Source organism: Mytilus edulis, chromosome 5 (assembly GCF_963676685.1).
Source record: "Mytilus edulis chromosome 5, xbMytEdul2.2, whole genome shotgun sequence".
Lineage (NCBI taxonomy): Eukaryota > Metazoa > Mollusca > Bivalvia > Mytilida > Mytilidae > Mytilus > Mytilus edulis.
In genome coordinates, this window is record NC_092348.1 from 22,459,276 (window position 1) to 22,487,096 (window position 27,821).

Here is a 27,821-nt window from a genome sequence, read left to right on the forward strand (position 1 = left end):
TTTTTTTATTCATCATACTACATATCTATACATACTATACAATCGTTATACATATCATATTTTCAATATTATGAAGATAATCCATACAACACTACACACATGCATACTCTCACACATTACATCGTTATCACTTAGATTTTTTCTTTTTCTTTGTTTCTAATCTTTAAATTTAATAATAATTTGACAATTTATTCTTTGTATTCTTTGTACACAGAAATTGTCACGGTTTTGAAGAGAAATATCACCATTACACGAATTTGTCTTTCATTAATCATCTATCGACATAGCATTGGAAGATACCTTCTTTACCTTCGAGTATTTATGTTTGAGAGTTCCTGATTAATAGGTAAATAAAGACAAGAGTAACGAACGGAAGAAAGCTTTTAAAAGTTATTTTCGTTTCTCTTTTTCTTTGTTTTGTTGTTCAATAAAAAACAATGTTACAAATGACAACACCAAAAGCTCAAATGTATTCGCCTTTGTATTTCTCATGGCAGAAACGAGGTTTACTGAGCAAATGTGAAGTATCAAACTATGCATTTAAGACATTCTTACGTCCATTGTTTATGTTTGTCACCTATGTTTGTCGTTTCTTTGTTGTATCGAGTTATTTATTATGATAATTTGATAGAGCATGTCTTAAAATAATCAATACGTGTATATTGATCTAGTAAAAGGAGACAGTATTAAAGAAACGAATTATCTGTTCCTGAATCATAATTGTGGTTCTATCGACAGATATATCTATATATATATATATATATATATCAATGTAAAAATAATGAAAATAAAAAACAACGATGTTCAATGTGAATATGATCATTCATTTATAGTTTTCTCAGTTGAATATAAGCATACATACCTATCTCTACTGGTAACCTGATTAATGTCACGTGTGTTTATGACAGATTGAATAACATTATATGCATGAATTTCTTTCAATGCCGAAGTATGGGTTAGTTTATGAAAAGGTATATACCTTTATGTTCTAAATGCACTGTGTTCAAACGAACATAAAGTATTTATGTGCTAAATCTCTCTGGATTTTTGTAAAGCATACATATCTGCGCACATTAACATGTGTACCTTTACCTTTATACAATAAAGGCATAATAGAAAACTAAATACCTATTTAGATACTGATAGGCGCAATGACCATCTCGACGCACAAAGAAAGCAAACTTGACGTTAAGTACATATCATATACATTGTACCGAGATTTTGAGATACTGACAAACGCTTCTGTAAACTTTCTAATAGAAGTGGGACATTTAAAGACGTATCGTATCCGTTTCTGATACATATATATATGTGTTATTGTTTAATAGATTATTTTCATGTTTAAATAAGTGATTTTCTATGTTAGATATCGTTCTGTCATTGATACACTCTTTTAATTACATGATAGTTTTCAACTCATGAAGGCGTCTCGGTGACCGAGTGGTCTAAGTAGTTTCTACTGAGGTTGTGAGTTCGAACCCAGCTCGTGCGGGTGCACTTGACTCCAATCTTAATTGACTAAAATAGTCAGTTTTCCTATCGAAGATCGGTGGTTTTTCCCTGGTACTCAGGCTTTTTCCACCAATAAAAACTTGCTGCCACAAAATAGCCTAAATGCGGTGCATAAAAGTGGCGTTTAAACTGCAAAAATCATTTAAAAGAGTCCTTCTGTAGCCATGTATATTACAAAATTTATGAAATGCAATAAAATCAAAACAGTAAAGGTATAATAGAGGTTTGCAATATTATGTATATATACAGGGGAAACTTCGTTCAGAAAATCTGGACCTTGTGACAAATATAGACTAAGTTTAAATCTACAGACTTGGATAATAAGATTTTTATTATCAAATTTTAAACATAGTTTACTCCCTTCTTTGATGTGCTAGCGTTTATTGTTTACAAAAAGTCATCAGTTAACAACCATTCAAAAACAAAACTCATATTGAGTCACTTAAGTCGAGCGCACCCTAGAAGGCGTTTGTAAAAAGGATTGCCTGCTAACTTATAATTTTTTTATTATTGTCAATAATTTGGTATCAGTTATCAATTCGACTCATATGATATAGATGACTCAATTTCCTTTTCTGAGCAAATTTAAAGTACATGTATGAATATTGTTCACGTAATCTTTAATTGTTTTATAATTCAACTTCATGCCTGGGTAGTTCTAATGATTTAAATAAAGTTTTAAAACATATATAAGTATATTGATTGACACGAAAATCACGTGATTGTTATATGTGTATAAATTTTTAGTTTCGGTTGTCGTCCATGCGATATTTTTATTCTTGTATTGTAAATAATGTAGAAATATCACTTTTAGGACAACACATACAATTAAGTTCAGATATACAAGAAGCATGTATGTAAACACAAATAGTACATAAAATAAACAATTATTCAACATATTAAACGAACAATTTATATATTAAAAATTAAACAGATCAAAAGTTTGCATCGCCCTTTCATTTCCCCCCATTTCTTTTCCCTTCTCTGGATTACTTTTGCACGTAAATAATCAGTTGAGGAATAATAACCCATATATATATGGAAAGCCAACGGGGTCAAAATTCTTACTTCGTAACTTGTCAATTTGTAACTTGTAACTGTGTGATTTGTCAATTTGTATATTGCTGTTTTGTAACTTGTCGATTCGTTAATTGTCAATTTGTATATTGCTGTTTTGTACCTTGTCGATTTGTTAAATGTCGATTTGTATATTGTCTATTTGTATATTAATGTTTTGTAACTTGTCGATTGTTAAATTGTTAATTTGTATATTGATGTTTTGTAACTTGTCGATTTGTTAATTATATAAATGTCGATTTGTCTATTTGTATATTAATGTTTTGTAACTTGTTGATTCGCAAATTGTCAATTTGTATGTTGATGTTTTGTAACTTGTCGATTCGTTAAATGTCAATGTGTGAAATGTCAATGTGTGAAATGTCATCGTTGTATTATGCTAACGATCATTATGACGACAGATGGCGCTCGGATTCGTCTACGGTGTATAAGCCTCTTGTAAGTAGGAGCACCGGCATATGGAATATATACCAATGTAATTTAAATCAATTATGTAAAGCACATTTATATAAAAGAAAACAAATAGATAAATACATTGTTTGTTTTATATAGCATGTATATCAGGGTCTCGCTTTTATTTAGAGTTTACTGTACTGGTCACCAAACCTGGGATGGGATATCATAGATGTGTCGCTCTCCTCGAACGGGCTTCCTTATCAACTTCGCAAATATATTACTGTCACTTGGCAGGAAATGTATACTTAATATTTAACCGGGTCCAAATAAGACTAAGTACATGAAATATAAGACGGTGCTGGAAAATTTATACTAATAGTGTCCTGGGCATCAAATTTTGAACTAAATGTATCATGAATGGGAGAAATGGTTTGACACTCATTATTCCTTAATGTTATAATCTCAATATAAAAATTTCAGAAAAGAATGCAATTCTCTAATGATGTTTTAATACAAGAAGCAAATAGACGAACGATCTTTATTTATTTGCCTCCTGAGTAATGAAGATAAAAGATGTCACAGTTTATTATATCATATTTGAACTTTGCAAAGACAAACTGAATGTTTTTTTTTTAAATGAGTTACTTGATTAATATATACTATTATATTAAAATTGTATTGAATATGCACTATTTTGTAATAAAATCTAAAGGAACCAGAAAACTAAACGAGGACCTAAATTGGACTACCAATATTTCCAAAAATGCAACGTAGTCAAGAAGTCAAAATTAACACTAGGATTCCTGATAAGAAAGTTTTTCAGTGCTATAGAGCCAGACAATTAAAAAAAAGCTCGTCCAAAAAAGGACAATCAATTGCTGCCAAGTGCCCGATTGAACAATTATCAGTCAAGAAACGTATTGAAAAAATTGCATATCAAGAACTTCAAAAAGTGTTTTGAGATCTCAACGAGCAAAAAACCACAATATTCCAACTTATTTTTCGTAAAAACAGTATTCGAGTGGAACCACCTTGAAGAAACTGTAGTGCGCAAACCGCGAGCGTTGCCAGTCGTTCAGAAACTGCTCTCGTGCATCGTCAATACATCGACGGCGCTCTGTCTATCGTTGTATTAAAGCCGGGGTTTTTATCCACAACGTTTTCCTACAGATACAGATACAAATCTAGAATGATCATGGTACTATATCGAAATATATTAGGAGGTTTTCCCTCTGGATAGTTTGTTAATGACCATGATCGTAAAACTATGAAACTGTTTAGGTTTTACTACACGCGTCACCTACTTAAAATTGACAATGGAAATGGGGAATGTGTCAAAGGGACAACAACCCGACCTGGGATCATGGTTGACTGCTGGACAGAAGAGCCAGGCGGAATACAGCATGGTTTGTCAATTGAGTTAGGATTATATTGTTACGAATTCATTGCAAATGATTTTTTATTTTACATGACATGCACAAGTTTTAAGCTTCTTGACCAGAAAAAATTCAGTAGGCATGTGTATCAATATATATATGTCAGCCCTTTCCCCTCCTATCAGAATAAAATGAACCGATAATAGCATTTTAGGATTAATAGATACGTTTATTACTAGAACCTGGGTTTTCCAGTAATGATGTAGCCTTTTATAGCCGACTATTTGGTATTATGTTTTCTCATTGTTGAAGGCCGTAGGTTGCCTATACTTGCTTACATCGACTTTATTTGAACTTTGCTTTGGTGGATAGTTGTCTCATTGTCAATCATACGGTTTATTACCACATCTCCTTATTGTATTTACCTGAATAATCCAGTCGTTATATTCCACGGACCAACGACTATTTCAATTACCTCGCAATTAGGACAGATCGATTACGTTGAGGGACTTGACTAGTCGGGATGTATTTTTATAGTTTCCGTTCTCGAACGAAAGTCCACGTCAGTAAATAAAATAAAACTGGGGTCCTGTAAACATGCAATTTTTGTTTTGCTTTCTTTTAGACGCATTTGCTGTAATTGATTGATTAAAATTACTTAGGTATATATATTCCATATGGAGGTGCTTCTACTTACAGGAGGCTTATAAAACGAAGAAGAAACCGAGCGCCATCTGTCGTCATAATAATCGTTAGCATACTACAACGATGACATTTCACACATTGACGCATCACGCATTGACATTTAACGAATCGACAAGTTACAAAACATCAATATACAAATTGACAATTTACGAATCGACGTTACAAAACATTAATATACAAATAGACAATATACAAATCGACATTTATATAATTAACAAATCGACAAGTTACAAAACATTAATATACAAATAGACAATATACATATCGACATTTATATAATTAACAAATCGACAAGTTACAAACTGTGACATCAATATACAAATTGACAATTTACGAATCGACAAGTTACAAAACATTAATATACAAATAGACAATATACAAATCGACATTTAACAAATCGACAAGTTACAAAACAGCAATATACAAATTGAATATTAACGAATCGACAAGTTACAAAACATCAATATACAAATAGACATTATACAAATCGACATTTAACAAATCGACAAGTTACAAAACAGCAATATACAAATTGAAAAATCACACAGTTACAAGTTACAAATTGACAAGTTACGAAGTAAGAATTTTGACGCCCTTTCCATATATATATACGTTTAGATACGTCAACGTATCAGATACGGATACGATACGTCTTTAAATGTCCCACTTCTAATACATAGCCGTCTTTAGCTTGATCGGATTTCCACCGACCATGTATTTTAAATAACCTATCTGAAATATTGTTTTGAGCGGCAGCTCTGGCACCACCTGATCTATTTTAGAGATACAACCAATCTCTGATAATGCACATTTAATCAATTCTCTCGTTCTGGTATAGGATAAACTATAGCTTTTCTTCCTAAGAACAAAATTCTGTGATTTTTTTCAAAAAAGACAAAAGTCTAAATATATATATATCAGAAGACAAATCAATGTTTGCTTCTCTTTAATAACACCAACAGTCTAATATTGTACATGGACATTGTGGAGTGTCAAGCTTTGATATCAATACATGTCTGCCTTTCCTGTAACAGTTTGTTTTACTCTTCTCAATGAAAATGTCTATATATTCATTACAAACTAAAATGTGCTTTGCTTTTATACTACACAGTTCTTGATACCTTAAAAATCCGGTATAAGATAGTACACACACTTTTAATAGGCGTAAATCTTTAAGAGAACGACCAACTGAATTGTACTTTGAAAATAATTTGATCTTAATATCAGAAGTAACTGGACTCTTTTTCTCTATAGGTCTGTTCAATTTCCTTCTTGATGCTTTTACGATCAATCTAACCATTTTTGACAAAAAACATCTGAAAAGTGACGTTTTTTTAGCATATTTGATAGATTTTTCATACTTAAGCTTGAAACGGAGCGTTTTTAATGACTTAAGGTGACTTCCGATACTAAGGGAGATAACAACATTTTACTGATGTAAAACTGGTTCCCGTTTAAAAATTTAGGATATATCGCCTGTATATCTAGGTCACGGTAACAGTTCCGATGTCGTCTGTTGACAACGTGTGTAAACAACTTCCAAGTTACAGCTCATCGGTCAGAAGAAAGGAAGGTTTATCATAAAGGATAAATGCATGCGTTCTTTAAAAATAAAGAATATGAATAGCTTCAGCCTGAAAGTTCACACAGTCTTAAATGATTCTCAACTTATAATATCATATGATATAGTTTTTGGAAGTTGGAGAAATTCGGCGTCCGATCACAGACAGTGATGTTTTGTTTGACGAAACCTGGAAAGAAGGTCGACGGCTAGCTCTGGTTGATCACCTAGCGCAGAATATGTTCGTTAAGATGTAAAACTGTCCCCTGTGGATACTGTCTGTGAACGGAAATACGACCTTCAAGGCTTGTACCAGGAGGTGGAGGCCGTGGAGCATTTTGTCCATACCATATCGTTGTAGCTGCAGTGCATGTAACCTGCATATCATGTTTGACAGTGTAGAAACGAGGGGGAAAATGGGAATGGTGAATTTTTTATCAATTCAAAAGCTGCACATGGTAAGAGAGTTCAATTTTCTCTTTATTATATATTCTCTTTAGACTTTACACATTTACTGGTTGGAGAAGGTGTATGGTTTCATGTCTTGAATAAATGAACCTGCCCCACACCTCTCTTTTTCTTTCTTTAATTCCCCTCTTTTATGGTCTGGGGTTTATGTGGTTTGAGGGTATAAAGCTTTATTTTGAGGGGAAGTGCTGCCCAAATTTTTTATGAAGCTGGACTTAGTAATTTTTCTGGAATTTTGCCCCTGGAAGTTATTTATCATTTTTGCAATGAACACAAAGACATCTATACATAAGGGGCTTTTTAGTTTTGCATCCAAAAGGAGAGGATTATTTTGTAAATACTTATTTGGTAGCAATTATATAACCATACATAAAATTAGAATTGAAAAAGTAAACAATTGCAGTCACAATGATTCATTCACAAAATTAATGTTTTACAAACTCAAAATATTAGTTTTCTTTATTTTATAATCAGAATTTTCATATTAAGTCATCTTTTGCATGTGATCAGAGACCAAGTGGTCTGATACCTTACATATTTAGTCATTTAAAAACACCTAGAATGATGTGTAGAATGCAGGATAATGCATGAAGGCAAAAAAGAAAATTAAGAAGGGGGCACCCATTCTAATTCCACATTATTAGAAATAAATGTGAGTCTGTGATCTATAAGAATAAAGGTAAACATGAATTCACAATCATATTATATGAATATAAATTGAAAAAATCAATTGTATATTCCAAATAAAATTATGAACTCAAGTCTAAATAGTTTATAGTTTATCTAATTTACCAATACATGTGCAAACTGACATTTCATATCATATTTTTCAGGAATGATACATGCAGGAATTTGTGCCACACATTTCAACAATTTCCTTAATGGATTGAATGTACTTTCTGTGAATTCATCAGCCATACTTAAAGAAAAAGGAGAATTAAACTGGAAAGAAAATATTTGCAGTTGCAAAAGAATCCTGTAAATAAAGTCAAAAGAAGAAACAGTTTTAAAGATGGTTAATTTAATGAATAATTAGAAGGTAATTAAACCTTTAGTCATATAATTTCAAAGTATTTTTTGATAATTTTCCTAAGTAGTTATATAAAGTATAACGAGGACCATAATTATATTCATATTTGCACTTCAGCAGTAATAAAAATGAATTAACAGATCTTGCTAATAATTTCAAGTTGAGGGTCAATATTTCAAATCAATTTTGTGGTAAAGCATTGTAATATATACTTGAAGACTTTCATGTATAGAACATGACAGAATTTGTTTCAACAAAAATATTGAACTAGAATTAGTTACATTTGTATTTATTAAATGAAATCTATATTAATGTATAATTTCAACAAATTTAATGAAACCTATTTGGTTTTGAAAGCCTTTATACATATTATTATTACAAATTTCATTGTTAAAAGCCTGAGTTTCCAGTTAATTTTAAATGTAATATATTTTAGCTATAGTATTTGAACACTGCATGCACTTTCATTTATATATATTTGTTATCACTTTTTTTCATTAGGTTGAAGCTAGTTTTGTTGCAGAATTGCAAATGTTTGGTACTGGTTGAAACTATGAAAGTAATACAGGTAAATTTAAAGAATTTAGACTTTAACTTTATTAATAGAAAAGATATTCCCAAATGTCAAGGTGAAAGTGGACATTGTAGATTCTAAACACCCATGTGAAAGCAACAGTCTTCTATGGTGAGAGGATGCCATACTTAGCATTAATGCTCTTGTTATTATATGGAATATGGCTTTTTTTATCATTATTTTCACTATTTTGATATTCATCAACCAACATTGATAACAAGTAATATAAAACTCTCACTTTTTATGAATCCTATATCATATTAATTTACTTATTTAATTTTTGTTATATTTGTTATCAATTGTAGGTCTCATGGTTATCATTTAACAGCAGGTTATTAGCAGCAGTTTTGTGGAAAAATGAAGGATGACTGTCAATGGTAAATACATACATTTTAGGATAATTACATGTAGTTACCTTTGAAAAAAAACTTAGGTTTCATTTGAGACTTTTTAATCTGATAATGGTGTTTTGCAGGCATTTATAACATTTCTTTTTGGACAATATATTTAGTAGACTCAACTATAAAATGTAGGATCATGTAAACTTGTACACAGATGTCACTGACCTTCATTTTCCACTTCACTGACTTTGGTTACATTAAACATCCAATTTCATATACAACAAATGTATATATCAGCAACTAAAAGGTGTCAGATCATGCAAACTTATATATACACTCTCAGAGTCTCAGTAACTCAGCTTCCAGGCAAAAGAAGGTCACAGTGATCCACATTTTACACTATTGATTTGTACTTTATTTCATAATTTAAATACAAAGTATATTATCAAGACTGCCACTGGTTCTTATGTGCCACAATTCTGACAGTGAAGATAACTATGTGATGTAGATAACTTATGTTTATTTCAAACTTGGTCACATGCTGTATATGTAAATTTTTACCAGAAAGAACAGTTCAACTGTATTGATTTAAGGTATATGGTAAAGGTCACACCTATTAAATATACATGTATACCTTGAATTTGCATTGGACCCTATAATGCTCCCTATATCATTTATATTGTCAATTATTGCATTCCAAATTGCCATTGTACACAAAATAAAAACCACTAAAATGGATGGCCATCATATGCAAAATCAATATAAAATGCATACCCATCAGCTGACCTAATTATTGCAATCACTTCAAAAACCTGGCCATATATCATATTTTAAAACTCTTAATGAGTACCTTTGTTAGTCAGGTATAATATAATCTTTTTAAATTGATGTTGTAATGCATGATTGGATTAATTTTGCACTCACTGAAATATTATATAGATTTAGTAGTTTATTAGTATATATTACACCTTTTCATTACAAATAAATAAATTAAACTTTCAGGTAAATGCAGCAATAGAATGTTCCCCTGGAAAATTTACGCAGAAAATTTGGGAAAGTATGAATAAGAAATTAGAGAGGCAAACAGATAACCAGAAAACAAAGATTTTATAAGCAAAGAATTGCCACTAATAGTAATATGATATATCTGACTGGGAGCAACATGTACTATTCAATATGGAAGGATTGACAATTTTGACTGAGAACAAAGTGAACTCTAATAATGCTATGACTATCAATAAGTACTTGACTGAATCAGAGGAGTAAACTATTTACATATTTGTAAATATAACAGTTATATGTTTGCTTGATTATTGAGGCATTCAAAATAAAGAAAGTTGAAAAACCTTTGAAAAAGTTATTATCTCATCATTTTTTGGTTATGTTACTATGACAACTGAAATATATAATGTATTATCATTATGCTTCATCAAACTTAAATCATTAACTGAGGAAAAGGTGACAAAGTCTTTTTTAATTCAATTACTTGCATGACTGTTACCTATGAATCGATAATTTAAAAAAAAATATGTTTGGTGATTTTCGCTAACTTCTGAGTAATTTATTTTGCTCATTTAAGACCACAGTAATACTAATATAAGCTGCATTACAATGTATCATAGTATTTGTTTACATTTACATAGAAGCCATGTGTTGTTGCTCTGAAATCATGGTATTTGATCTGCCATTGTCTGTTAGGTTGTTAATCTTGCACATCAGAACAATGCAAAAACTTGAATTTTCCAACTTCATGTCCTGTTGCCATGGTAACCGTTGTTCATAGAAACCAAAAAGTTGTTCTCATTTGATTGCCTTGTGAAACTGTATTATTCTGGGTTAGTTTAACAAAGGATATGACAACATATGTCACACTTTGATCACCGATGATGAAAGATATACAAAAAACTGCTGTTGATCACTGTTTCGTTAGGGGTCACAAAAACGTTTTTCGGGCAAAAAATAGTCTGGTGACCCATATTTTTTTTTATTTCTTTTTAAAGCTCATTGTTATGAACATCTTATGTCAAATTTAAAAAAATATTCATTGGACCATTTTTTTGGAAATTTAAGAAAAATTGAAATTTTTAACAAAATCTGTGTTTTTTTTGTGGAGCAGTGTTGATGAAATTAGAGCCGAAATCAATGAAAATGAATAAAACTGCCATTTTTTGTGTTTTATTTACATTTTAAATAATAATTTTGTAATAAATGAAGAACAAACCTTTCAAAATACTTTCAAAGGCTTAAAAAAAAATCCAGAGTTTCTACATCAGGTATGTTTTTATGCATACACGTGATGTTCCAACTTTGGTGACCGTTACCATGGAAACGAGTCTGGTGACATACTATTTTTAACTCAAATTTTCATAGAGGCCATTGCATAGTATATGTATGCAAATTTTAAGAAAAATTCAATGGTGAAAAAAAATTTGCTATATCTGTAGGGATCCACCTTAATCAGTTAAAATCTTTCACATAAGCTAATCGAATCATTTGAAATAGACACTTAAGTGTTTAAAAAGTGTCAAAATTTTGTCGTTAGATGAACCTGAAATTTGAGGCCAAAATCTGCCCTTACCGGACCTACTCCTTTAGGACAAGACTGGGATCAGTACGTTGATTTGAGACACAACTCAGATAGTATTCAAGAATTGTTTTTTGGTAGCAAAATATTCACTGTTTGAAGCCAGTACCGTTATTACGAAAGAATTCTGAATTTAATGTTTTCATCTCTGTTGCCTCTGTCACATACCATTGTCTGTGTGCAATATAATCAGTACCTTGCAAATTACCTCCTGCACCTATATCACTATCATCAGTGAAAACATTAAATTCAAAATTCTTCCGTAATAACGGTACTGGCTTCAAACAGTGAATTTTTTTTTCTTGAATACTATCTGAGTGGTGTCTCAAATCAACGTACTGATCCCAGTCTTGTCTTATTTATAACAGAAAAAGTACACTTTGTCATAATTTGAGTAAAATTTCCAATAGCTGGTGAAAAGGAAATTATTTTCCTACATAATTCAGCTAATAACCTAATTTTAACTTTAAAAGCTTTAGACAGAATTACATCAATCAAATTGATAAAATTTTCTATTTTTATTAACGGCAACTCCATCAAAGAACTTTTCAAATTCCAAGTGAAACCAAGACAAACTAAGGTTTGAACAGGTGTTTATATACACTTGTCCTTGTTTGGAACAAAACCTGACAATATCAAATCGTTTTTTACCCTCACGGATTGTTCACCACAAAGGTTTTCAGTCTCCGCTAAACATAAACCATCATCTAAATACACTGTAATTTTGATACCGTCTTTGCGCCAGTGAGCAATTAAAGGTCTTACAACTTTAGTGAATACGTACCCCGCTGAACAGAGGCCAAACGGTAAAACTGTAAAAACAAAATATTTTACCGTTTCACCAAACTTCCAAGATAACCCCAAATATTTCTGATGATGGGGAAAATGTTTATGTGATGATATCCTGCTTTTAAATCAAAGGCAAATCCAAAACCAATCGCTTGTCAAAAACTGACTGGCAGTTTTCCAGTCCTCAAACGTAATCTTACTATAAACGATTTGCTTGTTTCAAGTCTAAAATTAGACGACCTTTACCTGATGAATTAATCGATACAGTTAACGGGTTAACAACATGCGGTCTGTTCGATACCTCTTTTATCAAGCTAGCATCAATTAATTCCTGAACTGCCTTTTCTACAAAATCTTTATGTTCTAACACAGATTTATTATTTCTTAGCAAAACGCTCTCTGGTTCATTAATTAAAGGTATTTTATAACCATTCTCAATTAAATCTAAATAAACTTTGAAGCATTAATATTTTCCAAAAATCTGAAGAGTTTTTCAGTCTATTTTTTAACGTTTATACAAGCGGTACCAAATTCATAATCATAAAAAGAGTCAAAACTGTCTACATTCTGTACCTTAAGAATATCTGGAGATCTCTCAGTTTGGTGCTTCTCTGGCACCTGCTGAATTTCCCCCTTTTTTACAATCTTTTGCCCAATGTCCATACAGACCACAGTTGTAACAGATGTCCCTAGCTCTGTTCCGACGAGATGTGACGGGGGGGGCGGCGGCCCCCGCGACAAGAAAGGGTTGTTGCTGTGAAAAACCACCATTATTACCATTGTGAGCAATATTTGACGGACCACCTGCAGATTCCGCGGGTCTTTTCTTTAAGTTTTGACACTTGTCCTGTTTCACGGTTTTCAATTTTTTCACTGCTCTGCCATCAGCCGCCCGAATGCGCTTCCCATCCTCTGAGTTACTAGCCACGTCATCCGACAATTACTCGTCCACAGTTTTCCACCCACCTTCAGAGTTATCAGCTATACGAATCAGCTTATTCCTTTTCTTCAAAGATTGACCAGATTTTTTCAACACTCTAACGGCCTTCTCATAGCTCCGGTGCTCTATATAGTCTACAGCAATAGCAATATTGTCTAACAAATCAGAATTTAAGTCAAACTGAACTTTGTTACCCTTAAACTTGAAGGAACTCTCAGATTTTTGTGCCTTTCGTGCAAGATCATGTGTGGTATCTACAAAATTTCTCTCGATTCCCGTCAACTTTCTGGTAAAATATGTTTTCATCAACGACAACAAATCAGCATTTGTAATTTCATCGGAAGCAGTTTGACCCGGCAGCTCTACATCTTCCATATCACGTAGTTTATCAGGCTCGATATCAGACATAACGAAATTAAACTTCAATACAAAAGAAACGTACGACAATGGTCACTGCCCAAACCTCGATAGTTAAATATATATGGAAGTGTTTAACGACCTTGACTGGCTTTTCAGCCCTTGCACGGTCGGCTCGGTACCGGAAGGCGTTTGGTGAGCTTTATCATATTTTGATGCGTACGGTCAGGAACAGGTAAGGACGCCATATGTAGGCCGCCATCTTGGTTTTGGTGAGTTGTTTTTCTTTTGTTGACTATTTTGATGTTTTTCTTTTACTTCACAACGGCTGCTTTCAGGGTCAGATTGGTCAGCTTGGCAGCCCGCTAACCTCGATGAAGGAGTACCGGTAGATGAGTCTCGGACGTAGTATTATAGATGACAAGAAGCGTTATCAGGACCAAAGCCGCGAGGCAGTGAAATGAAGGTCAATCACCCAACACCTAGGATACAGCCCTCAGACGATAATCGGCATAACACTCCCCCATGATACAATGAGTTTTGGAGTGCATGTAAACGTGGGTACGCCTACTACTACGTCTACTGTAAGGCTTGGATTGGTTTCTGTCATCTAAAGTAGTAAGTCGTTGATCATCTAACTGTAAACCCTCATCGAAGATAGCGGGTAAAGGAGAGCTGGCCTAGCACGTCCGTTCAGCTGTAATGACTGAGACGTGACTGGGATTTGAATGATAGTTAAATCTCGTGCAACTTTCATTATATACTGACCGCAAAAACCGGTTTACAACTATTTTGAAAACAAAATAGAATAAATTACATACTTCAAAAATCATACGCGAACCGCACATAAATATTTTTGTTATTGAGAGTTTATTTTGATATAAACTTATAAATTTAACGTGTTATTGAGATGCGATTGATAGTTTATTTTGGTTGACTACTTGCATCGCAAGTGTTTATTAAACGGAGTTTATTAACTAAGTTTTATGTTTTGCAAATTTGCTCAGGAGTTGCATATCGATCATATATTTGTTAATTTTCGGACAAATTCAATTGCAGTGAGAGAAATAGATTCCACTACTGCAACAAGTGTGTTACGACATTTCTACCCTGGATATACTTACATTTTAATATTTAAAGGGCGAGGCTTGCAGAGCTCTTTAAATAACTAAAATGTAACTGCTGAGAGTGGAGAAATGTCATAATACACGAGTTAAAGTGGTGTAATCTGTTTCTGTAATGATTTTTTATCCTTCCTTTTTAAAAATTTGAAGAAAGTTGTGTACTTTTTATGCGACGTCATCAGGCATGGTCGCTATTTTGTTCATGACGTCACAATAGATAGAAAAATTCCGAAGAAACTAAGAAAATTTATGTCACAATTAAATTTCGACCAATTATTAGCCGAGAATAGATTTTTCACTAGTGAGGAATAATTTTTCTCACACCGATCAGGAAATGTGAACAAGGTGATAATAACACAAAAATTAGAGAAATCATTTTCTCACACCGATCAAGAAATGTGAAAACAGCACAAACATCAGAGAAAGAACATTTATCAATTTAACAGTAAAACTAAAACAAACTATATAAGTTAGATCAAGTTCCTTCAGAAAGTAAAAAAAAAAGCTAGTCAAGTTGCATTTAATAAATTTACCTACACAATGTTTCATGGTACATGTGGAAACATTTTTGTGTACAAATTAATAGCACGGATGATACATTATCACAAATGTAAGATAGTGTTATACACTGGTAAAGACATTAAGGACCATAAGTGTTAATCTTTAGTGAAAAAAAAAGAACTTGCATTGGTCAACAATATTTAAAAAAAAAATGAGAACTCATTACAAACATTTTTTTCTAAATGCGCACAGCATTTTATTCCGAAAAAGCCAGTTGCATTTTTTGTTTTATTATTTCTATCACAATACATATACAATATTAGGTCAATGTCAGAAAAATATCAACTTTTTTGTATGAGGCTGAGAAACTGGGGAAGGGCGAGGTTGTACCGAGCCCTTCCCCAGTTTTGGGCCGAGTACAAAAAAGTTGATATTTTTCTGACATTGACCTACTAATGTTTTTATACTGCAACTTAAATAAATAAATTCATAGCTATTTAAATTGTAACACAAATTTCAAACTTATCTTCATTCTTTAATGAACCCCTGATTGCGAAGAAAGTGTTCCATGATGAAATTGACATTGCACAAAATATAGCCATGCAATTATATTTAGGAAATAAACACAACTAGTTGCAGTATAAGATCAAATCTTACCCTAGTGGACATTCATGCAAAATTACCAAGTACACGGGAAAAACATGTAATATGAAAATTAGAAGGCAAATCCAAGAAACTTGATTGGACGAGAAGTTGTACGTATGTTCTAAACATTGATAAAACATAAAAAAAAAAGGAATGATAAAAAAACCAAACAGACTTAATCTTTAATTTCTAAGAGCATTAAATTTTATATTCACATCCTGTTTAATGGTATTTCTAGCTCGGTTGATGTAATCACATATCCTGGCTCAATTTAAACGAAAGTTATAAAAGATAAATAGCCGAAGTTTATTTATATCAATCTCTCTATACACCATATATACTGAATATTGATGATTCATTTTAGAAGAATTTATTTTTTTTATTTGCACAAGAATACGAGGAGACACGTGTTATCTGTAAATTGATTAATCACAAATAGCTTTCGATAATCGTAACTGAAGACCATATGAGCTGGATATTCTATATCATTTTCTTCGTTCAGAATGACGTCCATGAATTCTCCGTTAGGTGTTAGTCTTTGGATATTATTAGAATTCATACATGCCACATAAACATTACCTTTCTTGTCGGTTATAACAGACTGAGGGCCTTTTAGATCGTTTGAAGTGTATTTGAATTGTTGTTCTCCGTCCAAAGTAATGCAACATACAGTATCGTCATAAAAGTCTGTATAGTAAACACTATCACGAGGGCCTGTATTGAGAAAGTATAAACTAACATATGGTACTGTAACTGTGTTGATAAGTTCACCTTCTATATCGAGTATTGACATGTACAAACCTTGTATACCCCACACACAAATCTTTTCATTTACTACAGCAACACCTAAATAACTAACAGATAAAGTTCGTATAGAACCAGCTGTCATTGTTGTTATATCTATAAACTGTATAGATTTCTCATCAGGTAGAGTAACGACTGCTTTGTCTTCACCAGGTATTACAGCTATATCGCACGGCGAACCGGATAAAATGCAATCCTGTAAATAGGTACCATTGTCATCGTAAACCAGTAAGCTTGTACTGCAGTAATTACAGAGCAATAGACGATTATCAGATGTGATAGCCATACCAGTTATACAAACATTTCCAGGGCGTTTAATCTCTATTTTAAGGTCTAATATAAATTGCAATGGCGTTTCAGGATCTAATAATGGCACATGACCTTCTGGAATAAGGCATGTTGAAGAATCTAGTTTTATTGATCCCAAAGACCTAACTTTATTCTGAATGTCTGTTGGTGGTTTATATATGATTTTTCTTGTCTTAAGGGTTGATAGTAATTCTTGAAGTTTGATTTTGCAAGCTACCATTTCTGATTTACTCTTGTAATTCAAAACGAACAATTCCTTCTGTGAAGAACACTTCAATACTTGATTTAATTGCCTTGATATGCTTTGGATTGGGATTTTTATCTGCAGTAACAAACCTTTACTATATTCAGATTTATCTTTCTGTTCCTCTGTTAACGAGCAGGTATCCAGTCTAATTTTGCCTTCAAGTTCGTCCAATCGTTTTAGGATTACAGCTTTATGACTTTTAACGTTATTAAATATCGAAATTTCACTATCATTTAGGCCTATAATATTGTCATCCTGGGTTGTGATTGCTTTAGCTAATGTTGAATTTAAACAGAATAAATCATTAGATAAGTCTTGAAAAATGTCTGATTTATTCATCTCTTTTGCTACAGCCTCTAAAGGAACCAAATTCTGACAGGATAAATGTTTTTCATCAATGCAAGACTTACAACACAAGCAATCGTGTTCCTCACAAAAGAACTCGAGACTGCTGCCTTCGTGCTTGGAACAGGTGTTTTCTAAAGAAATATCAATGTCTGTCAGGTTGTGTTGCAAACATGCTGCATTTAACATATGGTTAGCGATACAATGACGACATAAATATTTTTGACATTCTAAGCAATATTGAATTGCGTCTGTCGAAAAGTTTTTAGTGGTACAGATGTCGCACTTTAAACTTGGTATTGTCAACTCCTCTGAGACACAATATTCTAAAAAAACAAAACAAAAAACTTGGATAACAATTGCATCATAAATGTAAAGGGAATTTGAAAGATTCTATACAATTCTAATACATTATGTTATCTGCATTGTTCTTATATGATTATGAAGATAATTTATTTAAAAGCATGGACATTGTTGTCAGTTATCTTTACACATCAACATTGTACTGAACAATATTGTACTGAATTGATTACAAGCGCTGGATTGTCTGAAGAATACTGGATCTACCGAAAAGGACAAGACTGAACATTGACCGAATGACTTAACATGACTAAATAATTTATTGTTCGACTTTTCAGACGATGTTATAAAATCAAAATAACCGTTTCATACTAAAATTCATTTACGTGTGATGCATTTTAAGATTAAGATACCTGTGGTACTTGTACATCCTGTCATAATGTTATTGTTTATGATATTCCTGTCTCTAATTTTTTTAATATGCGTTGTCTATATGCCATTTGTGCTTCTTTGTTTCATATTTGTTTGCGCTTTTAGAGATTAAGGTTTTGTTACAGGACATTTTAAGAAAACAGGGTGGCTTGCAAAACCTCGCGTTTTTATGGCAAGGTAAAATATAACACTAAAGGACAACATTACATGACAGGACTACAGTACAAAAAAATGAAAGAACTTTCAGGACAGTGAAATACACAAATAAAAAATACAATATTACATTTCGACATGCTAATAGTTATCAAAGGTACCAGGCTTATAATTTAATACGCCAGCGTTTTAACTACAAAAGAATTACAGTGACGCTCAGTTTAAAATAGTCAGAAAGCCAAACAAGTATAAAGTTAAAGAGCATTGATGACTTAAACTTCACAAAACAATCAAATACGGCTAAGGTTATCTATGCTTGGGATAAGAAAACCCTTAGTATTTAAAATAATTCATACCTTTGTAAACAGTAAATATATAAAAAAAAATGACCATATAATTGATATTTATGTCAACACCGAAGTGTTGACTTACCATAGAATAAAAACGAACACGTAAAACAACCCAGGACAGCACCTGAAACTAGCACAACACAAACACAACCACGCATTGTCTATCACATGACTGGATTGACGTTACAAAAGGACATCACAAGTAAATTTCCAAATATATTGATATACAAAATGTAGTTCAATATTAGGTTTGAAATTATCGTATTTGATGTATTTTAAAACAATTACAAGACTAGTAATATAGAATTGTGTAGTAATTAGATAATTAATTGTATGATCTAGCTATGTCGGTGTTTCTTCTGAATCAAACAATAAAAAAAAATAGTGTACGTTTAGTTGCTTTAAACTAAATCTTACAAATGATATGGGTGATTAATTATCTATACTTTTAAATACGAATAGAAATAATAAATAAATTAGAAGTACAACTACAAACGATAAGACATTTAACAATGTCCGATCAGAATTACAAATACAACATCTTAACCAAGCTCATGAATGTTGGAAGAGCAAATTCCGTGACACGTCTTATAGCAATGCGAATTCACATTCACCAAAACAATTATATTAGGGGATAGGTCATGCTCGGCACTTTTAAGAACCGACGACGTAAATTGTAGAACATTATCTAAGACGTGGTCAAAATGTCCGTAGTTATAGTTAGACAAAGACACATCGTATGGATCATAACATTCGTGATGTTGTCCATAAAATTTACGGAGTGTCATATCCATACCTATCCCAAGTCTAGAGCCCGACATCTGTCATACTTGTTTTTCGTTTATTCAAACTTGATCAGAAAAACTCAGGCCGTTGATTTTTCTCGTATGCGTTATTTTACATTTAGTTTTCGAAGCATACTCGTATCATATAGCCTGTAATTATCGTTGACAGCAAAAGGGGAATAATTGTATTCAGACTTTGTTTTGATACCAGTGACGGACTAAATCCCGCTTGGCATGATTTCTCAGCACTTGATGTTTTATCAATGTCTATGATATACAGTTGTGAAAAGAGTTAACTACACAAGTGAAAGCGTTATACTTAAAGTAAGTGAAAATGTATTAATACATATCATTGAGTAAAACTTTGACTTTAATATTCGTATTCCAATCCTGCATGCAATTAACAGGGGCAAAACAAAAATTGATTTTTTTAAACACACGACAACATGCTTAAACATAGTTTAAATGTTCAAGGAAAATGCTTGGCATTTTTCCTTTTGTTGGTTTCTGTTCAGCAGCTTCATTTCCGAAAACGACGTTTTTCATGTGTCTATAATTAGAATAATATCAAATGTTGCCTTCCGTTTACCATGAATATAACTATTTGTCTTAACTAATTTAAAAAAAAATTCAGAAGTCTCCCATAAAGAAATGTTTGTATGGTAGTCTAATGTTTGGTGTAAGCTATCTTTTCAACAGATAACAGTTAAACAACTGAAAATCACGCAAATGACACAGAATGACAAAACTGTTTGAGCCAATACATTGAATAAATTTTAAAATAAGGCTATATGATAGATCACTATACTCATTATCGAAGGCCATATGGTGACCTCATAAAGTAAAATCATTATCATCTACGACAGACAAAACAATTGAACTGCAAGGTAAGCCATCTACTTTCCTATATAGATGTGTTACAATCATAGATAAAGCGACGAGTTAATGTATTTACTCGAAAGCTTTATCTGATAGCCTACTTGGACGAGGTGTCCAAGGCTCTTGCTCGGGCCCTTGACACAGTTAAAGCGGGGTACCAAAACCTGCTGAGACAACAACATACATCATTGGGCTATTATTTGAGACGAGGTATATATAAATTATGGAGCTAGACATGTATTACTACAGTGAAATTGAGAATGGAAATGGGGAATGGAAATGGGGAATGTGTCAAAGAGACAACAACCCGACCGTAGAAAAAAACACCGGCAGAAGGTCACCAACAGGTCTTCAATGTAGCGAGAAATTCCTGCACTCGGAGGCGTCCTTCAGCTGGCCCCTAAACAAATATATACTAGTTCAGTGATAATGAACGCCATACTAATTTCCAAATTGTACACAAGAAACTAAAATTAAAATAATACAAGACTAACAAAGGCCAGAGGCTTCTGACTTGGGACAGGCGCAAAAATGCGGCGGGGTTAAACATGTTTGTGAGATCTCAACCCTCCCCATATACCCCTAGCCAATGTAGAAAAGTAGACGCATAACAATACGCACATTAAAATTCAGTTCAAGAGAAGTCCGAGTCTGATGTCAGAAGATGTAACCAAAGAAAATAAACAAAATGACAATAATACATAAATAACAACAGACTACTAGCAGTTAACTGACATGCCAGCTCCAGACTTCAATTAAACTGACTGAAAGATTATGATTTCATCATATGAACATCAGGCACAATCCTTCCCGTAAGCGGTTTAGTATCATACCATCATAACATATATGAGTGTTATATATATGTTGGTTCCCCAACATTAACATCGACTAACATTTAGCTGTCGTCTTATCCCCTCCTCTACCCCATAGTTGACTTCAATCAGCTTTTGTTTCGCGAGCTGCTGACTTCTCATAGTTAAAAAAAACGTGGTCGACTAATCACTATACACGAAGTATTTTAGGTGTACAGTATTAAACATATACTGATTTCATAAGTACAACTACAGGATGCTTTTCGTTTAAGCTTTGAGGCACTATTTATTTATATTTTATATCTTAATGCGTCTGCCTATTCGTTTAGTGTATGCTTCCTATTTTTGGTTTTAATTTCTTTTCTATCGAGTAAAGCCGTTTCAATTGCTATTTATGTTGTAAATTTGCGCTTCTGTATCAGGTGAGAGTTAAGTTTGGCGCCTGTTAAAAAGTTTGAACCCGCTGCATGTTTATGCACCTGGTCTAAGTAAGGAGCCTGTTTTTCCGTGGTTTTTGTTTGTGAAGTTGTTCATATGTGTTTCGTTATTTTTATAGATTATACCGTTGTTTCCTGTTTGAATTATTTTACACTAGTCATATTGGGGTCCTTAATAACTTGCTGTTTGCTCCAAGGCTCCGTCTTGAAGGGTATACTTTGACCTAGTATTGTTAACTTTTTATACATTTTGACTGAGATGGAGAGTTATCTCATTGGCATATCCCTCCTTTATACCTGAATAATAATAAAAAAATGCATTTGCACTTTCAAACAATGTTATATATGGAAACATTATCCATATTGAATTGAAATAATGACGTAGTACGTACGTGACGTAAACGTTTCCATGGATACTACAAGTTCCACTTTAACAATATCTTTGGTTTCCAAAACAAGATCACAAATGTCAACGAAATCTCTTAAAAATGATTCTACAGCAAGTTGAAGTTCGTTGTCATTTTGCAGGAAACATATTGAAGCTGTGGTCTGAATCACCAGTGATCCCTTGTAGACAAACACTATACGAAACCATTTTCCCATCAGACCTGAAAGATCTTTCAATTTGTCCTTAATTTCATCGACATCCCAGTTACCTGGTGCTGCAAGCCTCCACTCCACATAACAAACGTCATCATCTGGGAAAGAAAGTCAGTCCGTATATATATTTTTTTTGGTATTAATTATTAAACATAATATCGATTTAATTCGCCATAATAACACGGAACTACAAAATTCTGAACAATATTACATTCTTTTATTAGTAATATATTATTCTACCATATCAGCCGTTATATTCATTAACCCAAACTTATAGCTAACACAGAAACAAAATTGTGTTAAAAAGTTCAGAAAAAAGTCATTAACAAATGAAACAAATATTTACTTTTATTCTCTAGTTTTTAATTTCGTATCTGACATTCAATGTACTGGTGGTAAATTAATTCAACAGTAGTTTACCAATGTTCAAATCGCGTATATCGATAAGGAATATAAAAATTCAGGTAAAAAATCGGAAACTGGTGGAATCGGGTGCGTCGACATGATAGTGATCTCTTGCTATGTAGCATCATTTGCCATGCGAGGTCACGCTAAATGTAATGTCACAATAGAGAATAGACACAATCAGTAAAATTACACATCAGATGAATAAACTGATGTTGAAAAATCCTAATAAAGATATGAGAATTGAAATAATTTCACCATCAATGCTTAACTTATGGACAACCTAAAAATCATATAAAAAGGTTTTAAACATTGAAAACAGGAAACACATACCAATGGAGACTGTTTTTTTTGGCAAATCTGATGCCTTCGGCAGTTCACTTCGCAGCACTGTTTTGACCTCAAATACAATATTCCGGATGTCAACTGATATGTCTTGAAATAGAAAATGTTATATATAAATATATATATATGTATATAGCAACCTCTTGAGACTGGTAACTGTTGCAAATTCCGCTTATTAGACATCAAGTACAGCACACTGCTTATAATAATTGATTATAACGTCCCTGTCGTTACCGTACTTTCTTTAGCATTTATCAAAGTAGCAAGTCTTATGTTAATATGTTCATGCCGTTATACGAAATCTTAGCCACTATTCGCAATGTTAGAGCTGTCAACAGAAAAAAAGCCAAGTTGAGGGCGGTTCGAGTGGGCCACAAAGGTGTAGTACGTAAATCTTGAGGAAATTTGAAGACATAGATCAAGTTCCGACGCGGATTATGAAAATTTCAATGTTACTTGACGCTGTTATACGAAAGAAAAGGTCTTTAGAGAACATCAACGAGAAAATCTTAAAGCAAACTTCGGATGACGATGTAGCAGTGGAAATACAGGACTCAGATAAGTATACTTGTTCAATTTAGAATATAAACTTCGACCTATTAAAAACCAACAATCAATACATACCTCAAAAGCACTGTCGTCATCTTGCAATATCATTCTACCAAAGTTTAACTTAACCACTATTTACTGGAGATACATTAAACCGGCAATCAATTTGGGACTTATTTGAAACAACAATCCACACAACTCCTACACTGAAACAAAATTCCACAAAACGAAGAATTACAAAAGAGGAATGAATGATACTAGAGGGATATTCACTCATAGATATAAAAAAATTACAACGCCATGGCTAGAATAAGAAAAGACAAACAATAGTACACAAAACACAACATAGAGAAAAAAGACTAAGCAACATGGACTCCACCAAACAGTGGGGGTGATCTCAGATGCTCCGGAAGGGTTTGCAGATCCTGCTTTACGTGGGGCACCCGCCATGTTGCTCATGTTATTACAAACACGGTAAATAATTTAGGTCACATTCGTGAAAAGGGAACGGGTGTTAAGTTACGACATTAGAAACAAATCCGATATCATTAATGTAATAGACATTCCATAACGGTCGACCAACTCGTGATGGACTCGTTATATTTACGCGGAAAACCCAAAACAACAGTTTCTTTGAAGAAGCTTAACATTAAGTCTTGAATATTGTGCCACAAAAATAGGCATATGTTCGATATTTGGCCGAACAATTGCAACCGTTGATGCAAAATCAAATTGTATAGATATAAAATTTTATTACTTTTGTAAGGGTACATAAGAAATGAAATATGACATATGCATGTACCTATCATAGGGTGAAACGCTCGTCTGGCGTAAATACAGAAATTAATCCTGTAATCTATGATGAGTTTATTTACAACCACTGGGTCGATGCCACTGCTGTTGGAGTTTTCATTCCCCGAGGGTATCACAAGCCCAATCGTCTGCACTTCTATGATGAACTGAATTATCATTGATATGTTCATATTTATAAATTATCTGTTTACAAAACTTCTGAATGTTTGAAATACTAAGGCTTTTCTAGCTCAGGAATAGATAACCGTAGCTGTATTTGGCAAAACTGGTAGGAATTTTGTCCTCAATGCTGTTCACCTTATTATTATTTCATTTGGCCATTTTAACTTTTTTTGGATTTGAGCGTCACTGATGAGTCTTTTGTAGACGAAACGCGAGTCTGGCGTAAATACAAAATTTAATCCTGGTATCTATGATGAGTTTATTTAAGTGATATAGAAAAACATGAAAAATGCGATAATTGTTCTTGTTTACTCCTACATATTTAATTAGAGACGCTCTGAATGAAATGGTTGCTTTTGTACTTTGTTTTGTGCTTACAGGTAATACTATATTTCTTCCTAAATGCTTTAACGCTTCTTCGCTGTTACCTTTTTGTTCACGCAGTTGGCTGAAAAACTCAGTCTTCATTACCTCAGCATTCTCTTCCAAATTTCTGGTTTGACTTGCTAATGATTCAAATGTGCTTTTTTGCTCTTCTACGAACAATTCAAGAATCTAAAAATAGATAAAATTGTATAACGTGTACACATGTAACACTTGTCATTTCAAAGTCATTTTATTTTGATATCAACTAAATATATAAATACTTCACAACGTCAATGTAGTTAGAAATCCAAGAGGCATATAGCATCAAATAAATATATGTAACAATTTCTCTTCCTTTTATGATTTTTTCCAGATGGTATCCTAAAACGCAACAATTAGGTTAGAAATGCCATCTAGTGTCTTAAATTCATTTAAGGTAGATCATAAGTATATATTTCTTGAGATAGAATTTTCTTATTCTTTGCTAAAATGACGATTTTACTATGCATTTTTCAAAAATATAATAAAAAGTATGAGTCGTCACCGTGCTATTTTCCAAGCTATGAGTCGTTGAAAATTGCCTACATTTGGTTAGATTGTATATAAAACATATGTGTGTGCATAAAAAAATCTATTAGATAAAAAATTTAAACAAATTGTGAGAAGATAGGTTTTATAATATGTTTTAAGAAATAAAAAGAAAAAAATGGTTGCACTTAACTTGTTTTCTTGCTACAATTAATAAATTAAAAATTTCCCTATCAGTCCAGTATATTTTTACTAAAAGAATAATCTCCCCTTAAAAAGGCTTATTTGAAAAAAAAAGGATTTTAAAAACACAAAGTTTGATTTTTTTTTTTAAATATTTTGAATTGAACATTTTTTAACAATCCGTCACACCTGTATTAATCTCCACTCATCGATCAGTCAAATAGTACTACACATGACTGATTTAAATAAAAGTCCTTTAAAGATAATGAATAATAGTGGCTCTCATACAAGAAAGAATTTCAATGTACTTACCTGACAGATACTGTCATTGTTGTTCTTTATGATATCTCTAATTGTTAACAATTCGCTCTTTTTAAAATAAGAAATTTGACTTATTATAAGTTTAAGACATGTAGAACCTACAACACTAGCTAGATTCAATACCGACTGTTCTGTTATTAAAAACCTCTGATCGAATTCAGTCTTAGTTATTTTACCACTTGGACAATGTGCTAAGAAATTTCTTGTTGATTTTATAGTTTTTATCCATGATGGATGTCCAGAAATAGACCCAGTAGGACAACATGCCTTAATCACTGCAGACAACAGTGTTATATCCATCACGTCAATGGTGGTTGATCGTTTTGCTGAGATACTGCAGAGGCATAATTGTTTAATTTGACGACCTTGTATGCTCTTATGGCCTTGGACTTCTTGTGTTTCATCTTTTTCGAACAATAAATCAAACTGAGTATCACTCAAGTGGCCTTTTTTCTTTGACGTTTTATTATCATTTTTACATTCACAACATGGAATAGATGGATATAGTTCATGGAATAAGTTGTGTTTATGTTTTTCTAGGAAAATGAAAAAGTCTAACGAGTTCAAAACTTTGATCTCAAAGTAGAGCTGAAGCGTTTCTGTAGCTGGTCCAATGATGAAGGATAAAAGTCTTATATAATATTCGTGTTTCTCATCCTCTCCCTCAGCCATGTCGATTTAAATTCTGCAAAATAGTCATACTTAGATTATATACACAGTTAAATCGCCTATAAAGCACGATTTGCAGCTTAATATAGAATTGGTTAGTTTCAGGTGAGATATGTATCAAATGACGACTATCCATTTGCACTATCATATATAGCCATGTTAAGTAAATTTTGAAATCGAGACAAACCCGTGAATTGACTTGAATGCAACATTAATAATTTCCATATACTGTAAAATTATTTAAATGTCTTAACATTCTACATTTATTGCTTTATTGTTTTCCGATGATTGAGTCATGTAAAGAAAGCATTGAAGACCATTGAACAGTTTACCTACCCTCAAAATTGTACTATTTTAAAGTTTAAATTTACTTGTTTACGTTGATCTTGCTTGACAGAGTACTAGGATGTCCTAACACAGTGAAGGTAATTTGTCGAAAAAAAATATACATTCCAGAGTCAATTGTCAGTAATATGAAAATGATCTATTGAATATACCAGTAATATGGTGAGTTCATTTCAACGAGATATTTAGGATGCGTTGATTTTAGAAAAAGAAACCCGGGTAAACGAAACAAACTGACTGTAACGGTTTAATATCAATGACCAGACTGTTTAAGGACACTTTTAATTATTTAATTGTATGTGTATGTTTATGTCAAATCGTGTATATTAGGTATCTTGAATACAATTCATAAAATTTGCTTACACCTTATCATGAGAACATACTGATTTCCCTCTTCCCTTATATATGTTTAATGAACGGCAAAATTGGAGTCAAAATCGAAATTCGGCATATAATTGGATTACATCATTTGATAAATCAACTTGTTACGTAAATTGAGTTTCAAATTTATTCGACCAAAACTTCATGGTTAAAGCGTTACATTTAGATTATTGAACTTCATGAACTTGAAAACGAAAGTAAAATAATATATTTCTTATCTCATGTACGCCTTTTGATTGAAATGTTAAACCATTTGTATTGTAAAAACAAGATAACGCATTATAGTACCCTGCTAACTTTATAAATGCTAATATTTAAAAT

General features: G+C 32.5%; 2 protein-coding genes and 1 long non-coding RNA gene across 3 annotated transcripts in view; 1 reads left to right on the plus strand and 2 right to left on the minus strand.

Moving 5' to 3' along the window:
* Nucleotides 1-900, minus strand: part of LOC139525433 (uncharacterized) — a 32,411-nt gene extending 31,511 nt beyond the window's left edge. The window contains exon 1 of the mRNA XM_071320758.1: nucleotides 863-900. The gene's annotated coding sequence lies outside the window, so the exon portion shown is untranslated. The remainder of the gene's footprint in view (nucleotides 1-862) is intronic.
* Nucleotides 901-6,774: 5,874 nt separating this feature from the next.
* On the plus strand, nucleotides 6,775-10,387 carry LOC139523197 (uncharacterized). The gene is made up of 5 exons (XR_011664575.1): nucleotides 6,775-7,085; nucleotides 7,929-8,134; nucleotides 8,627-8,693; nucleotides 9,005-9,076; nucleotides 10,043-10,387. It is a non-coding gene; the product is annotated as an uncharacterized lncRNA (long non-coding RNA).
* A 5,235-nt stretch (nucleotides 10,388-15,622) lies between these two features.
* The window catches only part of LOC139525434 (uncharacterized), a 40,352-nt gene continuing 28,153 nt past the window's right edge, over nucleotides 15,623-27,821 (minus strand). Inside the window, exons 2-6 of the mRNA XM_071320760.1 lie at nucleotides 26,097-26,790; nucleotides 25,136-25,262; nucleotides 23,172-23,273; nucleotides 22,226-22,531; nucleotides 15,623-18,011 (exon numbers count right to left, since the gene is read on the minus strand). Coding sequence (XP_071176861.1) covers nucleotides 16,360-18,011; nucleotides 22,226-22,531; nucleotides 23,172-23,273; nucleotides 25,136-25,262; nucleotides 26,097-26,777 — 2,868 coding nt within the window. The 5' untranslated portion in view covers nucleotides 26,778-26,790 and the 3' untranslated portion in view covers nucleotides 15,623-16,359. The remainder of the gene's footprint in view (nucleotides 18,012-22,225; nucleotides 22,532-23,171; nucleotides 23,274-25,135; nucleotides 25,263-26,096; nucleotides 26,791-27,821) is intronic.